The following is a 26,225-nucleotide window of genomic DNA, read 5'->3' as shown; positions in this document are numbered from 1 at the left end:
TGCCACTTACATAGAAAGAACACATTTTCTAAAGGCTCAGCTTTATTTCTCAAGTCTACAAAGAAGAGATTCCTGAGCATGAGCTGCTAAAAATCAATGATCAGGCGATGATAGAGGTGATTTCCATCACTCCTCCAGTCTATAACTTCCTACTCTATTTATTAATGCAATAGACAAGGATCTACAAAAAAAAAAAAAAAAAACCTCACAGGCATTTTGATATTTATTGTATGTAAAAACATCAGACAATAAACATATTTCTTACCAGCTCTATTGTTTTCACTGGAAGAAATCTGAAGGTCTGTAAGATGTGATCCCTTTTCATCTGATTCTGGTTTGCTGATTGGCAGAGGATTAAAAACACTTCCAGCAGACAATGTTGGAGTAGCTAGGTTGCTTGTAACTGTGCCAACTGGTAAAACAAGGCTACTAAAAGGAACATCCTTCATCGTCTCTTGGGTAATTGGTAATGGAGGCTGTACTAGAGCTGTAGGGAAATAACAGAAGTGTATCAGAGTAATCATATTTTCAGCCTTTAAGTTTAGCTTGGCAGATGTCAAGATGAAAAATCAAAATAAGTGAAATTACTTCAATTACCATGAGAATAATGATGGTTTTGATAACAATTTTTTTAATCCTCAATCACCACTCTAACATTTACTTTTTTTTGTAGAGGCCACAAACTGCAAACAACTTAAGCAATCACTATTCTTTAACAGAGCCTTTTAAATATTAAATTGATAACAGTTAAAAGGCTAAGCAAAAATAAATTATTATAAATTATTCAGCTATTAACTCTAGATAGCCTAAGTTACAAATACATGTTATAGCCAAGTTCTAGTATTAAACTATGTATGCAAATAACAAATAATTCATTTGTCATGATTTTTTTCAGTTACTCCACAGTAACTACCATTTTTCAGTCAACTTGAAAAGCTCTGTAAAATTTTCTCTCAATACCTGCTTAAAACAGCTATGCAATAACCTATATGTTACTATTGTCCATTAGACAGGATTAACATGCTTTTGTTTGAATGAAAAGTAGTATATCAAGCAATTAATTTTTAATGACATATGACAGCCACTAGAATAACCAAACTTACGTGTTGGAACAACCGGTGGGACAACAGGAGGTGGGACAACAGGAGGTGGGACAACAGGAGGAACTGGGGGAGGCATAAAACCTATATGGAAAAATGACAAATCATTAGAAAGAGAAATACAATTTTTCATTAAACAGTGTTTACTTTATTTATCCTGAGAAGGTGCATCACTGAAAACTAGCAAACAAATGTATGCAAAGGGATGACAGTGGTTGCTGTTTTCAAAAATAATTCATTCTTACAGTAAAAGACCTGCATGTGAATCTTTAAAAGATACTTTTTTCAGCCATATCCAAGGAAGAAAATTAAAATTTTCAAAATTTTACAAAGAAAGGAGATAAATCTTATGATTTTTTTTCATTTTGTTTGATTTTTACCCAAAGACTCAAATAAATCACCAACAACAAAAAAATCAGCTTTAATTAATATTCTCCACCAAAAAAAAAGAATAATATTAAGTTAGGCATAAGAAATTTCATATTGGGCTGAAATTAGAAATCCAAAGGTCAGCTAAAGCAGTAACAAGAAGTTGATGGAAACAAAGCAAAATACAGCAACATGGGCTGAATATACTTATTACATGCTCAAATTTTACGAACTTACCTGGAGGTGGCTGTGAAGGGTTGAAACTTGCTCGCAAGAAAGGTGGAGGAGGAATTGCGCTATAACCAGGAGGAGGGACAGACATTGTGACAGGAAACGCAGGTGGAACTAAGCTAACAGCAGGCACAGCTGGAGCTACTGGAATCTTTTTTCATGGAAAGAAAAGAAACAAGCAACTTCAATACTTACAGTATTCAGTGGCATTACAATTTTATCAACTGACTTAACTGCAATTTATGTTAAACATCAAACGTCCTGAAGTCTTCGAACATGCATTCTGAACACCCTGAAGTATTAGATTGCATTCTAGAACAGTATGTGCACTACAGACAAGTAACGACACTGGAAAAAATCCTATGCTATCTTTTCTTTATTCTGAAAGGAACAGAAAATAAATACATGGTTAGCCATTATATTAACTGAAGAATTAAAATTTATGTAGAGTAGCAAGGGGAATACAGAAAGGGAAAGACAGAAAAAGAGGGAAAATGTAGACAGTGTGCCAATTTGAGAGCACATAAACAGTGACTCCTTTCTTATTAGAAATATTTGCATATTTTAGAACAGTATTAGAACACTGAGAGTTTAGTGTATGTAATTACCAGGCTAATAATCCCAATGAAATCCTGGAAATTATTTAGTATTTTTCAAGCTTCTCTTTGAGCTATGTGTTTTGGTACAGTGCAGCAGAATTACAATTAACAAGCAGCAGAAAAACATCAGTATATATACACATATGTATATATGTGTGTGTGTATTTAAATGTAAACAGATCACAGTGTACGCAAGCAGAAAGATGAAATAAAAAAAAAAGATAATTTTTGTGAAAGTAAAAAGAATTCAAGCTCAAACTTCAATGCAAGCAAATGCAAAAACATTAGCTTTCTTATTAATCTTATATCAACTCAAATACAGGAAACATCTATACATGTCAAGGGAGAGAAAAAATGATAATACAATTTTTTGTGTTAAGCACCTGCTTCTCATTTTACAATTTCAAATGGTCATAATAAAAAGGATTTAAGGAGTTTGACAAAAGGCACTTCAATTTATACTTGATAAACATGTAGTATAATAAAGGAGAATTACAATGTATTCTTCCAGTCTTCTACAATACCTTAATAGCTGTTAATAAAAATAATCTGTTTCAGCAGATGAAAGAAAATAGAGCAGAGATTCAAAGACTCTCATGAATTACTGTGTATATCAGAACTGCAACAACCTACTACTTTGAATAATCAACTGTTTTAAATACAAGATTGTTCCCACAAAATCCTGCCTAAAACTAATGGGAAAATAATTAACCTCATAGTCAAACCTCATATGAGGAAAAGTAGACAGGCAGAGAAGAAATTTAACATTTAAGCCTTTATTTGAGATGGTACTCAAGTTTGAGATATGCTGTGCATAAAATTAAGGATTTTGCTCAACCAGGGCAACTGATTCTTTTCTGGAATATTTCAAAGAGAAACACATACGAACACGGGGTTTTAAGTATTTTTGTTTTAAGTACTTTAATTTAGCATTAAAGTTGATCTGTACTGAATAAAAACTTACCCCTCCAGTTGTGCAGAATTTCTGCAAACTCAAACTTTAATACAAACCTGCAGCATAGTGACTGGCTGTGTGTAAGCTTCTGTCTGTGTTGTGATAACTGTGCTCTTATCAACTGTAGTAGTCTGCGTAGTTTGAGTAGTTTCTTTAGCAGGTTCTGAGTTCCTGGCTGTTTCCCATTCTTAACAAAAAAAAAAAAAAAAAAAAGAGAGATGTGTTTTTAATATAAGGAGATAACTAATCTGCTTGTTGTTGTTGTTTTCATACCAAAATGTCCTTTTCCATATTAATCTGTCATTTTTAATCTGGTATCTATTTAGACAAATTAGCCCCAAGTTTACTGTGAAAACAGCATATACAATTATTTACATATTATTATACATTTTAAAGAATGTAAAATATCTCTAATCACATGATATACACTATTTAATTATGCCAGTATACAAACTGAAGTTTTAAAACTTGCCAAGTTTTTTCTACGTTTTGTTAGTAATTCGTAATATAAAGTATGTTCTAGTTTTCTAAAAATTGCTGTTGTCAACATATCTATGTTATCATTTGTATGCTGTAAAATGACAGACCCTCACATGGAAAAAAAAAACACACCAAAACACAATTCCTTCCTTCTACTACCTCCTCAAACTCACTCCCAACAATACCAGGAAAAAAAAGGTTTAATTTTCAAGTATAAAATAGTGACTGCATTTCAGTAATGTTGCATGTTTTAATTCTTCTGTCATTTATATTAAATTTTTATTCAAAGCATTTTGAATGCATTTTTACCTGAAAAATTATTGTCTCTATTTTAAAACTGTCTTAATCCACTACTTATTTTAGTGCTGTCTCATCATTTTGGTGCTAGATCCATTTCAAGAAACTACAGTACTCACGAATCTTTTACAAACCTAACAAACCTCTCAGTTAGCTGGGTTTCAATATATGGTCTAACACTACTTGCTTTCTCACCTCTTTGACTTTAATGGAGGAAATACCTTAAGGTTCGGCTAAGCTGTGTCTGTTTAGACAAGTTCCAACTGTAACTTAAGTTTTATACCTGAATTAGAAATGACTATAAGGTATTTCACAATCACTACCAGAACATAATTTTTATACAAATTACATATTTGGAAATGAGTACACAGCAAATTCAGAACTGTTTTTAAAAATGTTAACCATTATTATCTTGCTTAAATTCAACCACTGACAAATGGTCATGACAACTAATTAATTATTCATCTACAAAGACAATCTAGATTTCAATGACATTTATACGGACATATTAGAAGAAGTCCAGAGGAGGGCACAAAGATAATCGATGGACTGGAGCACCTGTCCTGTGAAAACAGGATGAGGGAGTTGAGGTTGCTCAACCTGAAGAACAGAAGGCCCCAGGGAGACCTCATTGCAGCCTTCCAGTACCCAACAGGGGCCTATGGAAAAGACTGGGGAGGGACTCTTTGTCAGGTGATAGGACAAGGATTAATGGCTTTAAACTAAAAAGTATAGGTTTAGATTAGTTATGAGGAACTCAAACCACTCTATGATTCTGTATTGCAAACACATAGCTAGTAATATTAATGTAAATCAAAGAAGAGTGTTTATTACCTAAAACAATAAACTTTCTGAATATCTACAATTACCAGGAAATAAACACATTTTCTAACTATGGGAATCACTGTTCATGTCCATACCTGTATTTACTGTCTCCTGGTCAATCATTCCACCTTCAGCAAATCCCTCCAAATCATCCAATTTTACTTTCTCCCAAGGAATATATGAAACTCCCAGATCCACATCCCAGAATTGCTTGTACTCTGTTTTCACACCTTTATTCAAAGCCCAGGCAATCTGAAAATACAACCGAAACAGAAAACCTCGTTAAATCGTATTATTTGGCAACTGGTAAGACATTTACATGGCCTCTGCAACAAGAGGCACGTGGAAAATTATTTACATCAGAAAGCTCATATTTATTAAACATTAATGCTAACATATGTATATGGAGGAAATAAAGAATACAGTAATACAAGGACTTATGGTAAAGCATCAAAGAAAGTAGAAAAAACACAGCATCTAATCACATACTTTAATACTAGCAGTTTTAATGGTAAGAGATTCACATGGTGAGGTACAGGACTTCAGTTGTTTACAGTACTCTTATCACTAGAATATATAGAAAATGCTTTCCTAATATTTCCTAAATATCAAGTCAAAATTTCACATTACTATCTTCTATATTACCTGTTAAAACCTGCATTTTACAGAGAGGAAAGAATACAATATACACCTTATTGATTCATTATTCTTCACCATACTGGTCATTTGAATGAATAGCTGTTAAATGACAGATCACCATTTTAAAACTGTACCATATTTGAAGTGGACCACATCCTCAGATTAAGATTAATTTACCTTAATAATTTTAGATCCAATTTTATAGGACCCAGAACTAAGTTTCTGAAGAGCACGATATGCATCTTGTCTATGAACCATGCAGACGTAAGCACAACCTCTTGGGGGAATCATCTATGGAAGAAAAAAAAATCAATGGTCTTGAAAAGCAGGAAAACCAGTGCTTCAGTTTACATGTCTACATGAAGTGAATAGTAATGCTAAAAAAAGAAAAAAAGAAAAGACTCACACTGTAAATAACCATCACTGTAATAATTAATAATTCTGAGCATCAGCAAAACCTAAGAGTGAAATTGGCAGGGTACATCAGTTATAACATTTTCAAGAGGCAGCAGCAAGCTGAAGAATGAGTGCTAAAAACATCACAAGAGATTCAAACAATATGTAGCAGGCAAGAACTGCAAGCTATTTTATGGTAACATCAGAAAAGCAGGCCACTACCTCTTATTAAGTTCCAAATTCACTGTGAGCTGAGCAACAACCTTTTGCAGAGGCAAAACCTAATGATTAAAAGTGTCCTGTATTTTTGGAGGGTAGAGTCCTCATTCTTGAGGTTTCATTTCCACTAGCTTTAATGTTTAATTTAGGAAGTAAAAGTATGATGTGACTTACAACCTTTGAAAATTTTCAACCCACATATGACAACTACTAAATTTAGTTTTAGTCAGGAGTAATAAAATACAGATGTGCTTTTATGTTGTTTTGTGAGTACATGGTAAGAAAGAACAATAATACTTAAGAAGGTCAATTTTAATGCAGATGTTATAAAAATATTTAAGATTATAATATATTGGATAAATATAGGATGTTTAGATAGGATAGATATTTCCAAATATATAGGATAACTACCTATGTTATCCTAGTTACATAAAGCAATGTGGACACCACGTCCAGCAGTGTCCATTACTGTAAGGAAAAATAACCTCTACCCCTGTGCCACCTCACAGAAATGAGAGAAATGAGAAAAAAGCGTAACAGTATCAGTTAAGACCTGGGTTTAAAAAAATGCTTAAATTGTTCCACTATAGTTATTGCCAGGGAAAATCTATTTTACCATGCAGTGTACTGTGTTTAGTGTTTCAAACCCAGTACATAGAAACCACCAACAAGCAAATATAACCACAGTTTTTAAACAGTGATAAAAAATAGTCTCCTAAATAAAGCTTATGATGCTAAAAGGAACCCAGAAGCATTAAGTCTGTTTAAGTTTAAAATATTTGAAAGTGGATGATAACATGCTCACTTACATTAATAGATTCTATCTGTCCAAATTCTTCAAACAAGTTAGTCAAATCTTGCTGCGTAGCCTTCTTGTCTACTTGACCTACCCAAAGAGTAGTACTGCAAACTGTCAAGAGAAACATTCACATCGTATTAAGTACTAAAATGTTTGCTTATGAAATAACTTATAGCATAGATATAATAGGCACAGAAATCATGGATCAAAAGCAAGAAGAGTAAATCTATAACTTTTTATACAGAGATTAAGTAAACTACCAGAAATTTTAAAACATTAAAATGATGAAAAACTAAAATACTATCACTTATTATCTATGGTAAACTGTAATAGCAGTTTTCCATAGAACTATGCCTGTAGGATTAATAGATTTTCAACTGACAGTAGTAAACAGTAAAACTAAGAATGACTAGCCTTTTAGATTTCTCTTAGACAAAACTTAATCCTCACTTATTTTGACATGTCCTGAAAGTAATTTTATTTCTCATGTTAAGGTCTAGGAAACAATTCTTCAGAACTCAGCAAGTGATAAAAGTGGCTGCATATCTTCAGTTGCTTAACAGAAATGAAGTGTTTGTCAGGTACATTTTTTCTCTCTCAAATTTCCACACCTCAGTTGTGCTCCTTAACATCTCCTTTCTACATGAGCTGGGTTATGTCATAGGACCTCAAGTGCAGCTGGTGTTCTCCAGGTTAGCATCCCTATCTTCCAGCTCCCATCCACTCTGATTATACATGTAGTTCCCTGCTTTGTGGACTGCTGGGAAAAATCTTCATCATAAAACTGATTTGCTACTCTTAATGTGAAAAGCCAGAGAAGAAAAAAAAAATACATCTAAACTGCAGTGAAGTCCTGAGTTTAAAGTCACCTTGGAATGATGTAAAATATTAGAGACCAGAGCACCCTTTCTTTTAGAAAAATGATTTCTGAACTGCTTATCTTATCACATAAATGATAGAGTTTTAAAAACACAAGACAAATGCAAAACTACATCAGAGACTGTGCATAAACCATCTAAGTCAAGTTAAATTCAGGAACACAGGTTTGTTACAAAAATAAATTAAGTGCAATGTATGCATCCCATGAATCTAAGGTCCTGAAAACAGCAGCAATGGGATATACTGCTATTGTATCAAAATATTTTTTGATTTAAGCAGCTTGATTTAAGCAACTGTGTGGAGGAAGTTGTTCTTCCTACTATCCTCTTTCTAGTGCAAATTCTCTGTGCAGAGCAGCACACTGCAGTACCTGAAATTCAGTTGGCTTTTGGATAGTCTTTTTAAGATATAACCATTATGGCCTTTATTCTGATGGCAAAATATTTATGTTTCATATTTCCACCTGTTTTGGTTCTATGTGCCTGTGAAAAACTGTTTAAAAAGTACTTTAACATTACTGGATTCTATTTAAAGTATTCAGCAAACTATCCAAAGTGTGCATCACATAATTAAATCTCTTATTGGTGTAACAATTTTCAGATCAAGTACTGCTCATTTTAAAATGAACCATAAAAGAGTATATTTTAACTTAGGGACAAGCTCTTACTACTCTTTGTTCAGAACTAAAAGAATCAATGTAACAAAATGAATAAAACTATCAGTCGAACAGTATGATACTTACTTTCCTCTAGGATGAGATGATGTATCTGCATAAGTTGTAAGAAACACCAGAACTCAAACTTACAAAAAATAATTTGTTTACTCTTTTTGTAACAGTACTTCAGATGAATACTGTTCTTCCAATAAAATATAAGGCCTTTTCCCTTTTAATGCTACATTATTAAAATAAGAAGTAGCTGCTACTTACCGCTTAGTGTTTTTGACCGTATAGGAGGCAATCCTTTCTTCTGACGTTCTTTTTCCCTTTCTCTAGCCCTTCTTTCACTGGAATATGATCGAGATGACTTTCTCTTCCTTTCTCGTGATCTTGAGCGTGAACGTTTTCTGTGTTTACGCTTACGAGAACCAGATCGTGATCTAGACCTTCGTTTTCTTGGTGATCTACAAAATACTTAATTTCAGTATGCTGAGGTTTAAAAATAGTTTTTTAGTTTTCTTTTAACTACAGGCTTTAAAGCTTCATATACATATTTCATTTATATTTACTCAAACTGCCATTAGTGTGAGGAATAGGACATATACCCTGGGCTTTAAACAACAACAACAAAAACAACAACAAACCAAGCCAAAACAAAAAACACACTTGCCAAAACAAAACAAACCACACTCAAAGAGTTCCATATCAGTATCTATTTTTCTGACACCAAAAACCTGTCCAACTGATTAGTGTTAACTGGATATTTTTGTTACTTCAGCAGGTCTTACAAACTTTAACGTAGTCTATAGATATGCAAAACAAGGTTCTATACAGAAAATCTTCATCTAGTGCACAAATACTAAATGAACACTTTCTGTTCATTACCAAAACTACTTTGACAACCTTGGAAAATACAAAACAGAATGACAATCACAAATAGCAACTCTGTTCCAAAAAAACCCTTGATTTTCTTAATACAAGTTCATTACAACACCTTGAACGAGATCTTGAACGAGATCTTGATCTTGAACGAACAGTTGATTTCTTTTCTTCTTGTTCAAAAATCTCTTCCTCAGCAACGTCCTGTACTTCATCTATATCCATGTCCTGCGGTCAGACATAGAAGTCCATAAACATTTAATAAATATACTCTGAGTACTGAGCATATGAAAGTATGCATTGATTTTGCTCATTTGAAATCAACTTAATACATGTTTCCTTCTGTAATTACATTGAAAATAGTTTTACCTGTTGCTGAATATCCATTGAATCATCTACATTTGTTTCTGCTTCTAAAAACTGTTGTTGACTGCTCCCTTGTGATGGTGATGCTGAATGCTCTGAACCAAAATTTCCTTCTTGATTTTCCTCATTAGGGCTTGCCTAAATAACAAATAATTATAGATCATAAAAGACATCATAATTCAAATTGTATACTATGTCAAAATTTAGATTAGATGAAACAATTGTTCAACTATTTCTGAAAAAAAAAGTTTCTCTTATTTTCACACTTTCCTTTAATATAGAACAATTATCTAACTGAGAAAACAAGCTGAACTAGATGTCACACCATTCCAATTCCTTTTGTGTCATCTGCAATAAGTAACATCCCTGACTATATAAAAATAATGCTATCTATTTGCTGAATCAAAAGAAAGAAAGTACACTATTTGTTGCTTAATTTAGTTAGCTTAAAAATAAAACTCACAGGTTAAAACAATAGTGAAGGCAGCCTTTATGTACAGTGACACTGAAAGAGACTCATTAGTCACCTGTGCACATGCATTAATACATTCTATTTTGTTATTAATCCAATGAAAATATTTGTAATACCAATTCAACTAGTTAAAACATTTACATTTAGATCCAAACTTTCTTAAAGCATGTGATTCAAGACAGTAAGTACTACAAGATAAAGGAGGGTGTTGCATCATTTATGTGAGCATGTCAGTTACAAGAGTTCTAACCAGTTCGAAAAACACCAAAATTAAATTCATAATTTTAAAATGTAACATATTGTATGTGTTGTTGAATTACTATCCCACTGCCCCCAAAATCCATAATGGCCAGTACACTATTTGAAACCACAGATTTGGAATTAGTAACTGTATGATATGAAAGACATGAAAGAAATACAGAAAATGCAATGAAAATATTCAGAAATGCAATCTGGACAATTCAGATAAATACCATAAGCCAATATAAACATATTTCAGTGATTCTCATTACATTTTCACTTTGACAAATGTTAGGTATTCTATCTGCTAGGAGAATGCCATATATGGCATATATACTCTTCTGCTGTGCCATCGTATTCTTAAGCACCTTATAATGAGAATTTGCCAAAAATAATAAAATTGCTACAATTCATTTAAAGCATTTGTCTTCTAACATCTGTTTCACTTCATTTTCTTTAATTATTCTTCAATAATTTCTATGTCTTGATATTAGTTCCTACATCAGTTGTTGATTCTTCTGTCTTCTATCCTCTCCTCCTCTCTCTTTGCTCCTAATTAGATGCTTAATAATTTTGTTTTGCATTTTTATCTTTCTTCCTCTTTCCCTTAATCTTTTCACTGATGCTTAAACATGGGATTAAAGAAAATCTTCCTCATAAAACGCTGCAGTCATTACTGAGGAGTTCCAGTAGAAAATTTGTGCCTTTTAGCTGCTATCAAGGTGAAAATGAAACTTCTTCTCCATAGCAACTAGCCAAGAAGCTGAGTGGACCTGAAGGGAAACTACTTCTGGAAAATCATTTCAAATAGAAGATCACATAATAAGTGGCGAGTCATATGAGCACTCTACCCATACATTTAATGTAAGTTAATTTCATAAATGAAACGTAATGTCTAATTGTCGTCTTTTTTTTTTTTTTTGAGATAAACTATTTTACAATAAGGTAGGTAGCATGTTTGTTGTCAAATTACATAGCTATTTTTAGATAAATCATATCAAAAACTCAAAAATTCCTATACAACAATTTGTATAGAATTTAAAGCCAAAAATTGGTAGATTATGCATCTATACCAAAAGCTATTTAGTCTGTAGCTGTTGTACAAACTTTCTCAGTTATTAGATGTAGAGATATGAAAATAAAACATAGTAAAATAAAACACTAGAATAAGAAAATAGCTTATAGTAAAAACTTGATTACTATTTTTCTAAACAATTAAAAACTCAGTTACAAATTTTAAATTCACATTGATGTTCTTAATTGAGTGACTGCATCTTTGCACAGGTGCAAAAAAACTAAAATCCCCACCAGATGTACATTAAGTTTGTAGTGATTTTCTTTCAATCCAGAAATTTCTGATTTACTATGAAACTGCATCCAAACACCCCTTAGAAATTCCACTTCATACCTGGCCAGTATCAAGATAGAATAAACTTTTCATTTTCTAATGAATCAGCATGGGAGAAGAGCAGCTCAAAATAGAGAATTAACCTCAGAAGAAATAAGTCAATTTACTTCACTGTAGAGGAGACCCAATTCACACAGTTAAGAATCTATTTTGTAATGTTTCGAGCATCAGTTCTTAATTAAGAACTTCATAGGAAATATATGACTCTACTCTTTAGCTCAAATTCTTCAGTAGAATGAGGCCTTTATTAGTCAAAATCTAAGGCTTGAAAAGGGAAAATTTAAGTTAAAGTGCAATCTACAATTCTGTCCTCTTGTAGGTTCTGTAGCAGCAGCTTGTACACTGCTCTGCTTTCACAGGTAGTAGCATATTCACTTCAGGGCCCCCTTCCTCCTTCAGGATCACTGGATAAAAAGGTTTATTTTCCCCACAGAAAGATCTGAACGACCAACGCATAGTCAGCCTGTAACTGAGCTTAAGGATACTTTTTTTCTAAAAGCAGCAAGATTTACATCCCACACATTTGGTTCTACTTACTTTTCACTTTACACACTTTATCCTGCTTATTCCACTTACTCTGCAAGCTTCTGGCAGATAACAACCACAAGATGGAGTTCTTACCTTTTGAGGCTGCTGTTGCTCCAAAAGCTGTTGTCGCAGATGTTCTAAATTTTGTTGCTGTAGCTGTTCAGCTAGCTGGTGAAAAAGCGAGTTGTTCACAGATTCTGGTACTAAAGGCCTAAAATGAAAGATTAAGAAAACAAACATTTTTTTCCTCTTAAACAGTGGTTAAAGAGGTTTTCACAACTGAATTTCAAGTTTAATCAAAGATGTAGAATAATGAAGACAATGCAGTTAATATCACCTTCTGTTATCATCATTACCACATTACTGATATTTATATAACTAACAAAGCAAAGTATGTGTTACCTTCAGGATAAAGTTGTCAAAAGTTCAGGCACACAGATTTATATAAAACGTTTAAAAATGTATACATCTCAGTAATTCAGAGTATTGTCTTTTGTATTGTCTTTTCTGTTGTTTTGGTCTACTTATGCTCTGAAAGAAGAAACACCTTACTTTCTATTTAATATTAATATTTAATTAGTGCCTAACAAATTTGTTATCTTTTTTTTTTTTTTTTTTTCTCCACTAAACATAGCTTGATCTTACAGTTGGGAAGTAGGAGTTTCCTTTTTAGGCTCTTCATTTTGTTCAGGTTCTTCCCCGAAGTCAAACCTGTCCATCAGCTTCTAGGAAAAAACAAAGTAAGTGTTACTGAGTACTCCTTAAAAGATACATATTTTATGTATACTTAGTTTGCAAAAAAAAAAAAAAAAGCTCTTATTTCTCAACTTAAAAAAAAAAAAGTAGCTTGGCAAAGAACTTAACTTGTAAATTAAATGTCATACTAGTATTGCTACCAAACTCTTGAATGCAATGACCCCCAAGTCTTGGCTGTGGCCTTATTGAGCTCTGTCTGCTGTTCCACAGCAAGAAGAACCACATGTTCTTTCCATACTAAACAACAGCTATTCTGGAGGAAGACTTATAACAAGATAAATTTTAAGTGATGGTACCTTTAATTAGAAGAAGTTACTGTGAAGAAACCAACTATTCAATCCTCTGGCAAGAGCAGCAAACTCATTTGGCTCCTTTGGCAGAGCTGCAAACTGCTCTGCTTACATCAAGACAAGACCTACAGCTTGATTACTTCACAAAGAATTACTGTATTTTCATACATGTGTTATTTAGACAACCTGAATTCCTTCAAATGCATTGCTCCTTGAAAACAACTTCTGACTGTGCAAAAATCAAAGTAAGCATTTATCATGCAAGGGGAAGAAGCCTCCATAGTAATAACTAGAAAGGTATCTGACAAGGAACAATAAAAACTTGGATAAACTTCCTGTTTTATCTGTAAAGATATCTACGTTATAGTTCTGCTGAACCACAACAAAGTTTTTGTTTTTTAATTTCTGAACAGCCCAGAAGCATTTCAGTATCACTGTACTTTCTTGAAGATGAGACTAAAGAATAAGCATGAAGATATGCAACAAATTTTATTAGTCATATAGATTGTGGTGTGTTTTTTTCTATAAATATGCATCAATACAGCAGTTTTATCAAATCCACGTACACATAACCTTACACCTTGGAAGTCTTCTGAAAAGCAGAGTTATTACTGTACTACGGTACTAGTAATAGCTTCTTCTCAAACACTGATTTATCAGAAGAAAAAAAAAAAAGAAAAAAAAAAAGAGTATGAGAACATAGGCCAGGCATTTGGAAATACCAAGGCAAAAAAATCTCAAGTAACCGCTGTTACGATTTAGTAGCCCTTCGTTTTCAGGATGTTCTATTTCTTTTCAATTAAAGGAGACCATAAAAATCAACGCGTAAGTTGACTGAGAGACTGATCAAACCAAAAATTTTTAGAATTATTTTCCCAGTGAAATAATCTAACACATATGAAAGCAGGACTGAATCTATTTATGAGAAAACACGTTGGAAACATTGGCCATCAAGAACAGAAGAATAGAACAGTTCAGTTGGAAAGGACCTTCAGTGATCAAACCCAACTGCCTTACCAATTCAGAGCTAACCAAAAGTTAAAGCATATTAAGGACATTATCCCAATACCTCTTGAACACTGACAGACTTGGGCTATCAATCGCCTCTCTAGGACGCTTGTTCTAGTGTTTAACACCCTCATGGTCAAGAAATTATAAGGGAGTTTATGCAAGGTGGGATGTAAAAATCCTGAGTAACTTGCATATTATATACCTAATCCACTTAAAGCAAGCTGGCTGTGTTCCTTTTAAATTGCCTTTTTTGATGTTGTTAGAATATTTCCAAATAAAGCATTTGCAAAATGCTGCATCTCTGAACAGAATATGCATTTTAGAAAAACGCCCAGTCTCATCTTTAAAATATGATTAATCATCATATATCTTCCATCATGACAAAGTAGAAAGAAAAATAACAGAGCATATACAATTTAAACATTAATCATTGGGGAAAAGGAAAAAAAATCAACAACTGATGACACACAAAAAAAAATTAAACTGAAACCAGACAAAACCAAAGAACTGCCAGCCAAAACAGGCAAATATGTAGCATGATTTTTGTTTAAACTTGCTTCTAGTAAATATAAAAGAGCAGGTATTAAAGATAAAATTTTGAACTATTTTTAAATAAATCGGAGCAGAATCACCTCTACAATAAGGAAATAAACATTTAAACATACTAAATATTAGTATACCTAGGTCAATCCACCACACATAAATGTATAAAACTACAGAACTTTCCATGAAAGCTACACCTATTAATTTAATTACTTAAGAAGAGAATATGTTCAGAAAAGCAATGGGAATTGTTAAAGACATGAAAAAAATGCTTTTTATTTCAAAGACAATTAAATTCTTCTGAAGCACCGGGAAAATCTCTTTAGAAATCATAATAAAAAGAATGAGATGAGACAATCAGTCTTTTTCAGTATCTTCTACAAAAACTATACAATATTTCTAATGATTTCTTTCATTAATCTCTAAATTCTCTAATTTTGCTGCAGCAGAGTTTTTTTGTGTTTTGTTTTGGTTTTTAAGATCATAGAATAGTTTGGGTTGGAAGGAACCCTTAAAATTTACCTAGTCCAACAACATATTGTTATGGCCACCGGAAATGACACTCTCACTACTCTCCCCTTATCCCCCAAAATACATTAATTTTATCATATAAGCTTAAGGGTTGGTCAGGTGCGATATGTTCTTGGTAAATCTATGCTGATTATTTCCAATCACCTTGTCTTTCATATATCCAGAAGAGTCCCAAAGTACTAGCTCCACAGAGCTAAGTGAGGCAGACCAGCTTGTAGTTTCCTAGGCTGATCTTTTGGCCGCCTTTGGACATGGATACAACGTTTGACTTTTACCAGTTATTAGGGGCCTCTCCTAATCTCTACTTACATATTTTATTAAACTGTAGCTAGAAGAAGATACAATTCTCACTGAACACTGAAGAGAAATTTTGATTATGTTATGTAAAATAAGATTCAATTATTCTGCAAACCAGAAAAGGTACACCACTTGTTCAATTGCTTCTTTCAAAATGTATGTGGTGGTGTCCTGGTTTCAGTTAGAACAGAGTTAATTTTCTTCCTAGTAGCTGGTAGAATGCTATGTGCCAGGACAAGAGGCAATGGGCACAAACTGGAACACAACAGGTTCCTTCTAAACACCAGGAAGCACTTCTTTACTGTGTGGGTGATGAAGCAATTGGACAAGGTTGCCCAGAGAGGTGGAGTCTCCCATCCTGGAGATCCTTGACAAGCTGCCTGAACATCCTCCTCCCGAGGTCCCTTCCAAATTCTACCAGTCTGTGATTCTGAGAGGTTAGACAGGACTGATCAAATTTGACCTCTAGCCTGATATACACACCTCAGAGCTATTCAAACTCCTTTTGTCTTCACCAGACAAATCTGAGACAACAGATTCTACTGTCTTTCTGCTCCATATATTACATAATACAAATCTCCCGTGTCGTACTGGAATTCATCATCAGGTTTACTTTCTTTTTCAGTCTCTTTAAGAAAGACTTAAAATAACAGGCTTTCTGAGAAGTCAATGTATGTATATTATCTGGTTCTTGTTCACTTTCTGTTGTGACCTAGAATTGTTGACACACAATTTCCCTTAGAGAAGTTCTACTCGCTGTTAAAACAAGGCTCATTCATCTGTAATTCCTGTTGTTACAAGTGTACTTGTTAACAACTTACTTTCTTACAAAGACAATAGTCCCAGAAATTAAGCAACTGAATGTCCTGTACTCAAAAAATAGTTACAGTCTAGTGTTGTTCATTGTACAAATATCAAAAAACAAGGTGTCAGAACAGTATCTCTAACAGTATTTTTACCTACATCTGAAGCATTTTTTTCTCTTAAAAAAAAGTTTTATATTTTTTGTTTTGCTTTCACACAAGTTACTTTGATGCTGCTCTTGTCTGTCCTTGTGCACAGAATGCTTGTTAGCACTTGCAGCACATTTTTTACTTTAGCTTAATCCAAACAAATCTAGAGTATGCACTCAAGATGGGTCTGCAACTGGTCTGCAACGTGAACCAAACATGTACATGTAAAATAACAAAAGTTTCAATTCAAAAGAATGTTCCTGATTCAGACAAAAACACTGATGTAGATGCTTCCTGTATAAGTAAATATTGCCTTTTTAACGCTTAAGGCTGCCATGTCTAGTAGAAAAATGATACAATTAATTATGTGATGAAATGGAAGGAAAGAGTCCAGCAAATAGAATTATATCATTATGACTCATGGTCTTCAGTTACTGAGAAGTGGGATTTGGATTGCAAGTGGTATCAGTGCTGAGAAACCATTGAAAAAAAAAGGCAAGAAAAATAGCTATTCCAAAAACTTCTAATTGCAAAAATAACATTGGCCATTAATACATATATATTAATATATACTCTGCTATAATACCTAGATCCAGAAATCCTCAACCCTCAGGAAAAAAGCGAAAATAGGTATGATAATGCCAGGTTTATAAATAAAGAGGAAACATTCTAAAAGTACATGCTGCATCTGCAAAGCTTCAATGGACTAATAAAACATACAAAGAGATGCTATACAACACAGAATGAGGAACTTAAGATTTATTATAACCTAACACTACTTGAATAATGCAGAACTGAGATACAGACCACACTATAAACACAGATCTTCCCCAGCTTACGAGAACAGCTCAATTCTCTCTCTATATATACACATGTATATACATGTATAAATACACACACACACCCACTGAAAGCCTGTAAATTATCACATTGAATTCTTGCACAAGAGTGGCATTCTACAACAATTAGCATCAGAAGTCCCAGAAATCACAATCGCATATATTCACCCTGCTGACAACTTTCAACCTGCATAATATTACTGGCATAAATTAACTAATGAGTGCCAGGCCAAACTCTCATAAGGTGTATGCACATCTCATCAAAATGCCAACTCCTTCAATTTGCTCCAGTTAACCTGTCCATGTTCAAGACTGTCACACCTGCCAGTCACAACACCAGTACACTTATCCACATAAATGCTGGAATCAAAGAGCATGGAATAAAGATACAATACAATGCTCTATTATTAATTACTTTTTGTATTGAAATATTAAGGTGGTCCCCATTACTGATTCATTCATTCCCTGTGATCACTCCAGCTGTTGGTTACAGTTACAATACAGCATTCCAAGGCCAGATTGGACTGTGCTTTGAGCAGTCTGGTCTGGAGGGAAATGTACCTGCCTGTGGCAGAGGGACTGGAACTAGATGATCTTTAAGGTCCCTTCCAACCCAAGCCATTCTATGATTCTATGACTACAGGAGTGTTTTTGTGTTTTTTTTCTTGGTTCTGTTTTAGAGGTGCATCTTACTCGTTATTATTTCAGAAACTTTCATTTACCTGAAAAAATTTTAGACATTTAAGACAAACTGTCCTAAAACTTTAGACTCAATACTTGAAAAGTTTTAGGCAGCTAACTATCTGAAAAAGAGATTATGAGCATTAGGAAAAAATACCACTGTTTTGATTTTCTGGCTTCCTTATTCTTATTATTTATTCACTTCAGGACAATCCTATCGAGATTATATAGTCATGAGCTGCTTCCTATTCTAATTGCCAGCATAGTTATTGCTACCTGGCATTCTACTATATTAGCTTTATCCTTAAATTCCTCCATTCTGTATTTTTATTTATTTATATTTGATAGACACATATGCTGCAGCACACACAAAGTTTATTTACTTACAGATTTTGTTATTACATTTTGACATCCTTTATAAATTGTCCTTTGACTAGCTTTAACTATAATCAAACTTATCTCTTCACTTACTATCACTTGGTGGGTATGAACAGAAGGTTTCTTGGCATTTATATTTTAAGAAAATTACAAGTCCAATCACCTTTTACTCTTCTGGGAAAACAGGCTATATAAATTTCTGCGTGTTTTTCTTTCATTACCCTGTAAGAAATCATTTCATACTTTAGACCATAAACAAAGGAAGGGGAGAATACAAGACACGCTCAGTTCTCTTCACCGTGTTAATAAAAGGTGAAGAACACCACATAACTACGTCACAACTTTTACTTAGATATATTATACAATAAATACATGTATTTTAACTTCTAATAATCTACTGCTACCTTATTAAAAGAGACACTTTGTTCCAGTGGAGTAAGTGTGTTGGCAGCAGCAGCTGCAGCTGTAAGTTGTGCGGTTAGGGCCTGTAACTGAACAACAAGACCAGCATCCAGGGCTTGAAGTAGCGAAGGCTGAGGTTTCTGCTGCTGTATCTGCAGCGTCTGTATCAACTGCTGAAGCTAAAAGAGAAAACATAACAACTGCATTAAAACTGAAAAATGTTGAAAAGTAACTCTTTTTCCCTTCCAGCTAGGAAAAACACCCTCATGAACATAGTATCATCTAACCTCTGACTATTTTTTCATCTTAATCTGTTTTCATTTATGGCAAATTATGTTCCCACTTACTGGCTAATTTGTTTTCTGTGGCTGATAAGACATTCAGATGCTTCTTCCTCCTAACTTGCTCTGACAGGTTGCATGATGACCAGTCACCACTCAGGATTTCCTGCTTTCTAGGGTTCACCCTCTTCTGTTTCTCCAGTTTGATTCCTTCTCACCTGAAAAAAATCTGTTAGCCTACTCCAGCTTCCTAAGGGCCCACTTATATTAGGAAAATCTGTATGCTGTAATAACATTTGTGTAGTGGAAATAACTGCACTTTTGCAAGCTCTACCTTAAACTGGTGTAACTTGCCTACATTAAGAATTTCTGCTAGGGTCTCTGGGTAAGTCATGAGGAAAATCTCATGCTGAAACTCAGGTTTGCACATACAGAATACAACTGCCATGTTATGTCAACCAAATCATAAAAAGCAAATTAATGAAGAATTGGGAATATAACTTGACTTCCTGCACTGGCACAGATTCCTCATTATGTATAGCCCTACCCTAGGATAAAGTGTGACAGTTAATGAGATGCAATGTCGAACCAGAAGCAGTGGCTCTAGGGCAACAGATGTCTTGTAACAACCAAAACTCCTCCATCCACTATAGCAAAGCATAGTACAGCAAAGGGCTGTACCTACTTCTCTCATTTAAAAAAAAAAATATAATGATTATTATGGGCAGTGTCAAAAGGCATATGTTAAATTATTTATTTTTATTAACAACCCCATTCTGCAAATCAGGAGAGGTCTTGGATTATACTGGAATGAATACTATAGATCATCAGAGAAGGAACTTTCAGAAGTGTAGTGAACGGCTCAGAACAGACCTAAAACATTTGATCAAAGTATATCAGGATACCCTATGAGTCAACTCCCTCAAATTTAGAGGAGGAAAAATAAAGAAAAATGGTATATCTTCCATAAATTTTTTTTAGAACAAATGTACCATTGAATTGTTTGGTGTATCATGATTTTCTTACCCCAACTTACTACTTATGGTTTTATCATTATTATTATTTATTATTATTATTTAAGGAGCTGTTCTGCTGAGGAAATGAAAGGTTAACTTTTTCATGTGTGGATCTGTTCATCTGTTGAGCAGAGATACTTCTATAAAATTGCACAAATTTATCTTAAAGGAAAAGGTACTATCTCTGTGGAAAGAAGCCCTCCTAAAGTACCTCAGTATTAGTGGAAGCAGTTCTTTGATTTTCCATGAAGTAAATCCCTTACAGCCTTTTTTGTTATTTCTGGAAAAGGTTGAACAAATCCAGGTGTTTCAAACTTTGATGACTTAAGTGCCCAGTTATCTTTAAGTTCACATTCCACCTCCTTACGGGGTTCCACACTAAGGCTTCAAACTCTTTCTTTTTACTAGGGTTCACTAGAAAATTTGTAAGCTGGTTAAGACAATCTTCATTACCACAATGCATCAAAAATACACAATCTTCTTTTGAGATTGTTTTAAAGTTACCTTCTGATAATGTGATATAACTCTTCCTGTTCTTTAAATACAGACTCCTCACACAGCAAAGCCTCCAGAAATGCTTCAGTTATTGTTTTACCTCGCCACAAGTTTTCACTAATTACTGCAATATGCAAAACTGAAGAGCTTCCCAATTCCCTCTTGGCTGATCCAGAAAAGATATTCAAAAGTGGCTGCTCATCTTGCACACTGCTTTGAGTAGGAAGGAATCAAACTGAAGAAGTGGAGATGGAAGCCCTAGAGTGGGAAAATCCTGGGTGGTCACCATTCTAGCTGTTTTCACATTCTTGTTGGTCACATCTTTCTTACTTCTGTCCTCTCCTACATCTAGACTCTTTATTTTAGCTGCATGCATTCTCACCCATTAAACACAATCTCAGGATTAAATCAAGGACTTTGGGGAATGGGGGAAGTGACTTGGAGAACAGGTAAAAAAAAAAAAAAAAAAGGACAGAGGATGGAAGCAAATGTTGCAGTTCATCTACTAGTCCTAGAGATTTGTATGTATAAGTTTGTATACCCAGTCTTTCTCCACACTTTGTGTCCATCTCCCACCCTTCCCCCCCCCCAGAATCCATTCTCTTCATATTACCATTTTGGGATAGATATCCAAATGCTATTTCTTTGTGACCCACTGGGTTCAGAACTCTTAATTTCTTTCTCATTTTCTTATTGTTTTTTTAAATCTTTCTGCTTCTTCCTTTTTTTTTTTTTAGAATGTTCTCTAAGTAATAATCTTTAAACTGACTTTCTCACTTCACATCCCTCCCTTAAGAACTATGCCACTATCCTTCCTCCATACTTTACAAAGTATCCCACAAACTCATTCTGCTCTGCTTTTTATGTACCCCAAGAATGTGATCAGACTGAAATACTCCCTCTTACTTGGTTTACAAACAATTACAGATGGCTCCGCTCAGCTGAACACTGTAAAGCCACCTCATTAAGTAAATAAGTTGTTATTGTCAGCATTAATGCTTTGTAAAATCTCACTGGTGACTGTTCCTTACTCGTAAACCAGGGACTTTTTTTTTTTTTTTAGTACCCCATCAGGTAAAACACCTTAGTCCTCAACTAATAACTACAGACCAAACAAAAATCGTTATTCTACATCTAGGCTGGTGCCAGAGATCTAACAAACTGAAAACCAATGATTTGTTTTTTACACACAGCTGACTGGGAATGCTCAATTTATATGACTTCAGGCTTTATAAGTACAAGCAGTTCAATACATGCTGCATATCAAGCCACTTTACTGAGTTCACCATTTAGAAATTGAACACAAAATCAGTCACTTCTAAACCAAGATCTTATGCTCAAACACTGCAAAATAAAAAAAAAAACAAAACCAAAAACATATTTAGCTGACTGAAAGATATAGAAGAGAATTGACTCACTCTTCCAGAATGAGAACATTTCCACTATATAATTCTGCACAATTTTTAGCTTCTTGGGGGCATCCAGCAGAGAAATATGCTAAATGGCATTCTATTTTACACCTCTGTTCATAAAAGCTCAGTGTTGCTCTTTATTTAGTCAACTGCAATACTAAGTAGAGAAGAAATTGTATGTATTATAGCCCATCTTATCCGAAATCACATTCTAGGATTCTTTTAGGGAACAAATAGGGTTGGTTACAGAGGTAATAAGAAATTTAATTTACCTGGAACTTACTTGTCACGAACAACCCTCATGGGATAGTTAACATAAATACTGGACAAAAAACTACGAGATATCCATGAAAGCAGTATTCCTTTTAGTATTCCTTAAAGACACAGAATCGAATAGTGTAACCACCTATAAAATATTCACCTGTTGGCCTTGGGGACTCTGTAAAATCTGTGCTACAGCAGCAAGCGTATCTGTATTAGCAATCTGAGATACCCAAGGATCGGGTAAACTCTGTACCACATTGGCTGGAGTAACTGGAGTCACAGGTGTTCCTAAAAGAGAGAAAACACAGCATGCCAATATATTTTAATATACCAGCTTAGAAATGGTGTTAGGGGAGGAAAATAAAAGCTGCTTTAACAGAAATGATAAAACTGATATGAGCATTCCTGTTTATTTTCTGCAGCAATCATTTCTGGACTGCAAGAAATCAAATTATAAAAACACGCTAATCTTCCTCGGACATCAAAACCAGTTATTAAATACTGAGAAAGCACTTATTAACATCAACAGGAACTATTTTTCTGACACATACACGGAGCATACAGAAATAAAACGTACTCATGTCAACATTTCTGAAGTAGTAGTATTACTCTGTGTAAGTGTTTTGCACAGATCTTTTTGCTATTAACCTGTGAGACTACTAACAAGAAATACACACGGGGAATGTCATGAAACCTAAATAGGTTTCACACAGTAATTTAAACCATTGAGTGGGAACAATATATATCAAATGATAATTGATAGCAATCTACTCAGAAACATAAATTAGTTCCAAACTTACTGGGCTGCCACTTTACGCTTAGCAGAAGTCTTGAGGATTCTACTAAAATTTCAACCTGCAGTAACAGGATTCATTAAGATTTTTTAAAATCTTTTTTTATCTTCTTTTTGCTCCTAACATTATTTTCACAAAGAGCTGAAACTAAATCAGCAATCTGATCATTAGATTCACGTCATAATGATCAGGATAATCCTCCATCCCTGCAAATACCTTTGCTTTTTGTTTGGAAGTAGAGATATGCTGATGAATGCCAAATAAAAACTACCAGATTGCTGTTTAAAAAGACATTTTGTAATAAAATTCCAAAAAGTGTTAGAGTAAAACTGTTATTTCAATAACTTAAAGTAATCAAACTAATGAAAATAAAAAATACTGAGGTAGAAGATGCAGTAAGTCCTTAAGCAGGAACTACATATTTACAAATGTCAGCAGAAAGTAAGATGGATTTATCTACATTGCTTTCAGCATGGGATCAGCAAAAAGTGGGTAATAAAAACAGGTTCATATGTGCTAAAAAATAATAAAATTTCCTATGCATCCCAATCTTCAATGAATGATTTATGAGTCACTAACACCAAACTAGATGGAGAGGAAAGTATGTCTCTAGATGCAGATTATAGTACCAATGCAGGTTTTTTTGCTTAAAATCATTGCCTGTTGACCAGCAAAAGACCACTGTCTGACGTTGTCCACCAAGTTCAATTGTAGGGATAGCAAAAAGATACAGATGAGTTCTCTTTCATTTCTCTCAATCATGGCACCACTAATAAACAAACACTGCATTAAGTACTGTGATGGGTTTTCAGCTCTGACAGCGAACTTCTGTTTTGTTTGCATTTTCAAGTGCAAAACTAGATCTAACCACACTGTTATATTATAAATATTTTCAGCTGTGTATAGTTAGAAAGTTAACACAATAGGCTATGTTTTGTTTTTGCTATTTCTTTAATCTGGATACTGACTATAACACATTTCTTTCTGGATTCATTTGATTTACCTAAAGGAAAACCGTAAGTTTTTTTCAGCATGGTTAACAGCTAAGGTACAAGAGGTGACACAAGGGTTCTGATACCATGTGATTTATTTGATTTCAACCTGTCTTTGCTTACCTGGTGTATTGTTGCTCATAGCAGCTGTAGTGCTGGGCAAGACGGGGGTCACAACTGGAGGAGGAATTCCTGCTGCCATATCCAAGAGAGGCTGAATAATTTCACTCTTGAACACGTTATTCTTCTGCCATAAGTTTAGCACTCTAACAATTTTACTCTAAAATGAAAGAGGATAACAAAAGACCTCTGTCATGATAATTTTTCTTGTTATTATGAATTATAGAAGCCTTAACTAGCAACACCAATCTGTTTAGATTGAAGCACCTTTAGGTTGTCAAAACAGTAAGAAACATAAAAACAGTCATACTGCATCACATCGAAGGTGTCTAACCCACGAACCTGGGGCTGACCTATAGAGGGTGTCTCGACATCATGAATAGTAATTAGTAAAGTCTAATTAATTTGGGAAGATTAATTAATCTAATTGCATGCGTCTTCCCCCATCCCTAACACTCAGGCAAGCAAAATTAAAGAAATACATAAAAATGTGTAAGGAGCAGTCTATAAATAGGTCCACTGTAGTAAGCAAAAAGTGAGATCAAAATCTTCATTCTTTACAGGTAACATACTAAAGATTGCTTTTATTAGAAAAAATAAAAAAGTGGCTTACCTTGTCATCCCCAGGACAACGATACAGATTCTGGAAAGTACTGATAATGTTATTGCTGAATCTTGGAGCAAATACATCCTTCTCTTGCCCAAACTGATGCCGGGACTGTCTCACAATGGAGTCAATAACATATAGGCCAGGCACCTTGTATTCTGGTTTACACTGCACAGAATGATAATTCAAAATAAGCATATGTGAAAAGTAACACAAACCATTAATGGCAGACTAAACATGAACAACTTGCCCTATTTTTAAATGGGTCCAAGTATTACCAAAATGTTTGCTATTTAATAGATTGTGATGAAGCATGAAACTCTCTCAGAGACAGTTAAGTCTTAATGATCAGTTGGGCACAGTTGTATGTATTCTACAAATACTTACATGGTTTGAATTTCATTTATTACCACCAAAAACCTAACTTTTTTGAATCTATCTCTTAAAATTAGCACATGAACCACATATCATTTTTAAATGCACACCTATTTTAAGACAGGTAGAGCAGCATAAATCATGAACAAATTCTTAATAGTTCATTGGAATTAGCTGAATATAAGTGAATATAAGTCAATATATTTTTTTTCTTTCTTGAAGATTAAAATCAACATTAAAGTTAACACTTGTTTACTTTATTTTACATCATTCTACATAGTGTATGGTATAAACTCCCCCTGCCAGAACAAGAAGATATTTTAGCAGACATTGAGAATATACCACTGATACTTATTTTAAAACAGTGAAAAACTTGCAGAATTTACAACCAGCAAGGTATGCATAAAACATACATTCTAACTACACTGCAAATTATTTAGATAATTTTACTTAACAAAGATAAAATTTTGGTCTTTTAGTTGCAAAGTAATTGCACCAGATAGGTGCAATCAGTTTTATGATACAATGAGAAGTGGCACAGAAATACAATGAAATCATCACTAGACTACACTATGACATGAAATTAGTTCATGAATATTGTTGTACACACTTATCACACAAGAAATCATGGAAAAGATGAGAAAGAATACATGAGGAAGTACACTGTTTCCCTGTCTAGTCCAGATAATCTATAAACATACTATTTAACACTGTAAAGTCATCCATCACCTCTAATACAACCTTTCAGTATCATCTCCTCCTAGTTTTCTCTCAAGCGTTTTGTATATGCTTCAGTTCGTAATTTTAAGCGTATTAGTTCTTTTTCTCCATTCTTTCACCTTTTATATT

At 33.9% G+C, this 26,225-nt stretch overlaps 1 protein-coding gene across 5 annotated transcripts in view; it reads right to left on the bottom strand.

Annotated features, from left to right (window-relative positions):
* Positions 1-26,225, bottom strand: part of SCAF8 (SR-related CTD associated factor 8) — a 106,323-nt gene that overhangs the window by 40,678 nt on the left and 39,420 nt on the right. For 4 of the 5 annotated variants that reach the window (XM_072035938.1, XM_072035939.1, XM_072035936.1 and 1 more), the window contains exons 4-19: positions 25,008-25,169; positions 24,398-24,554; positions 22,646-22,776; positions 19,023-19,199; positions 12,985-13,064; positions 12,433-12,550; positions 9,695-9,829; positions 9,441-9,553; positions 8,717-8,910; positions 6,920-7,020; positions 5,673-5,786; positions 4,952-5,108; positions 3,311-3,441; positions 1,707-1,851; positions 1,104-1,184; positions 266-487 (exon numbers count right to left, since the gene is read on the bottom strand). In XM_072035938.1, the coding sequence (XP_071892039.1) occupies positions 266-487; positions 1,104-1,184; positions 1,707-1,851; positions 3,311-3,441; positions 4,952-5,108; positions 5,673-5,786; positions 6,920-7,020; positions 8,717-8,910; positions 9,441-9,553; positions 9,695-9,829; positions 12,433-12,550; positions 12,985-13,064; positions 19,023-19,199; positions 22,646-22,776; positions 24,398-24,554; positions 25,008-25,169 (2,218 nt within the window). The remainder of the gene's footprint in view (positions 1-265; positions 488-1,103; positions 1,185-1,706; positions 1,852-3,310; positions 3,442-4,951; positions 5,109-5,672; positions 5,787-6,919; positions 7,021-8,716; positions 8,911-9,440; positions 9,554-9,694; positions 9,830-12,432; positions 12,551-12,984; positions 13,065-19,022; positions 19,200-22,645; positions 22,777-24,397; positions 24,555-25,007; positions 25,170-26,225) is intronic. The other variant, XM_072035937.1, reaches the window with a different exon arrangement.

This window comes from Anas platyrhynchos, chromosome 3 (assembly GCF_047663525.1).
Source record: "Anas platyrhynchos isolate ZD024472 breed Pekin duck chromosome 3, IASCAAS_PekinDuck_T2T, whole genome shotgun sequence".
NCBI classification, from domain to species: Eukaryota; Metazoa; Chordata; class Aves; order Anseriformes; family Anatidae; genus Anas; species Anas platyrhynchos.
The sequence above is the reverse complement of the archived record's forward strand: the minus strand, read 5'-3'. Positions and strand labels throughout refer to the sequence as shown.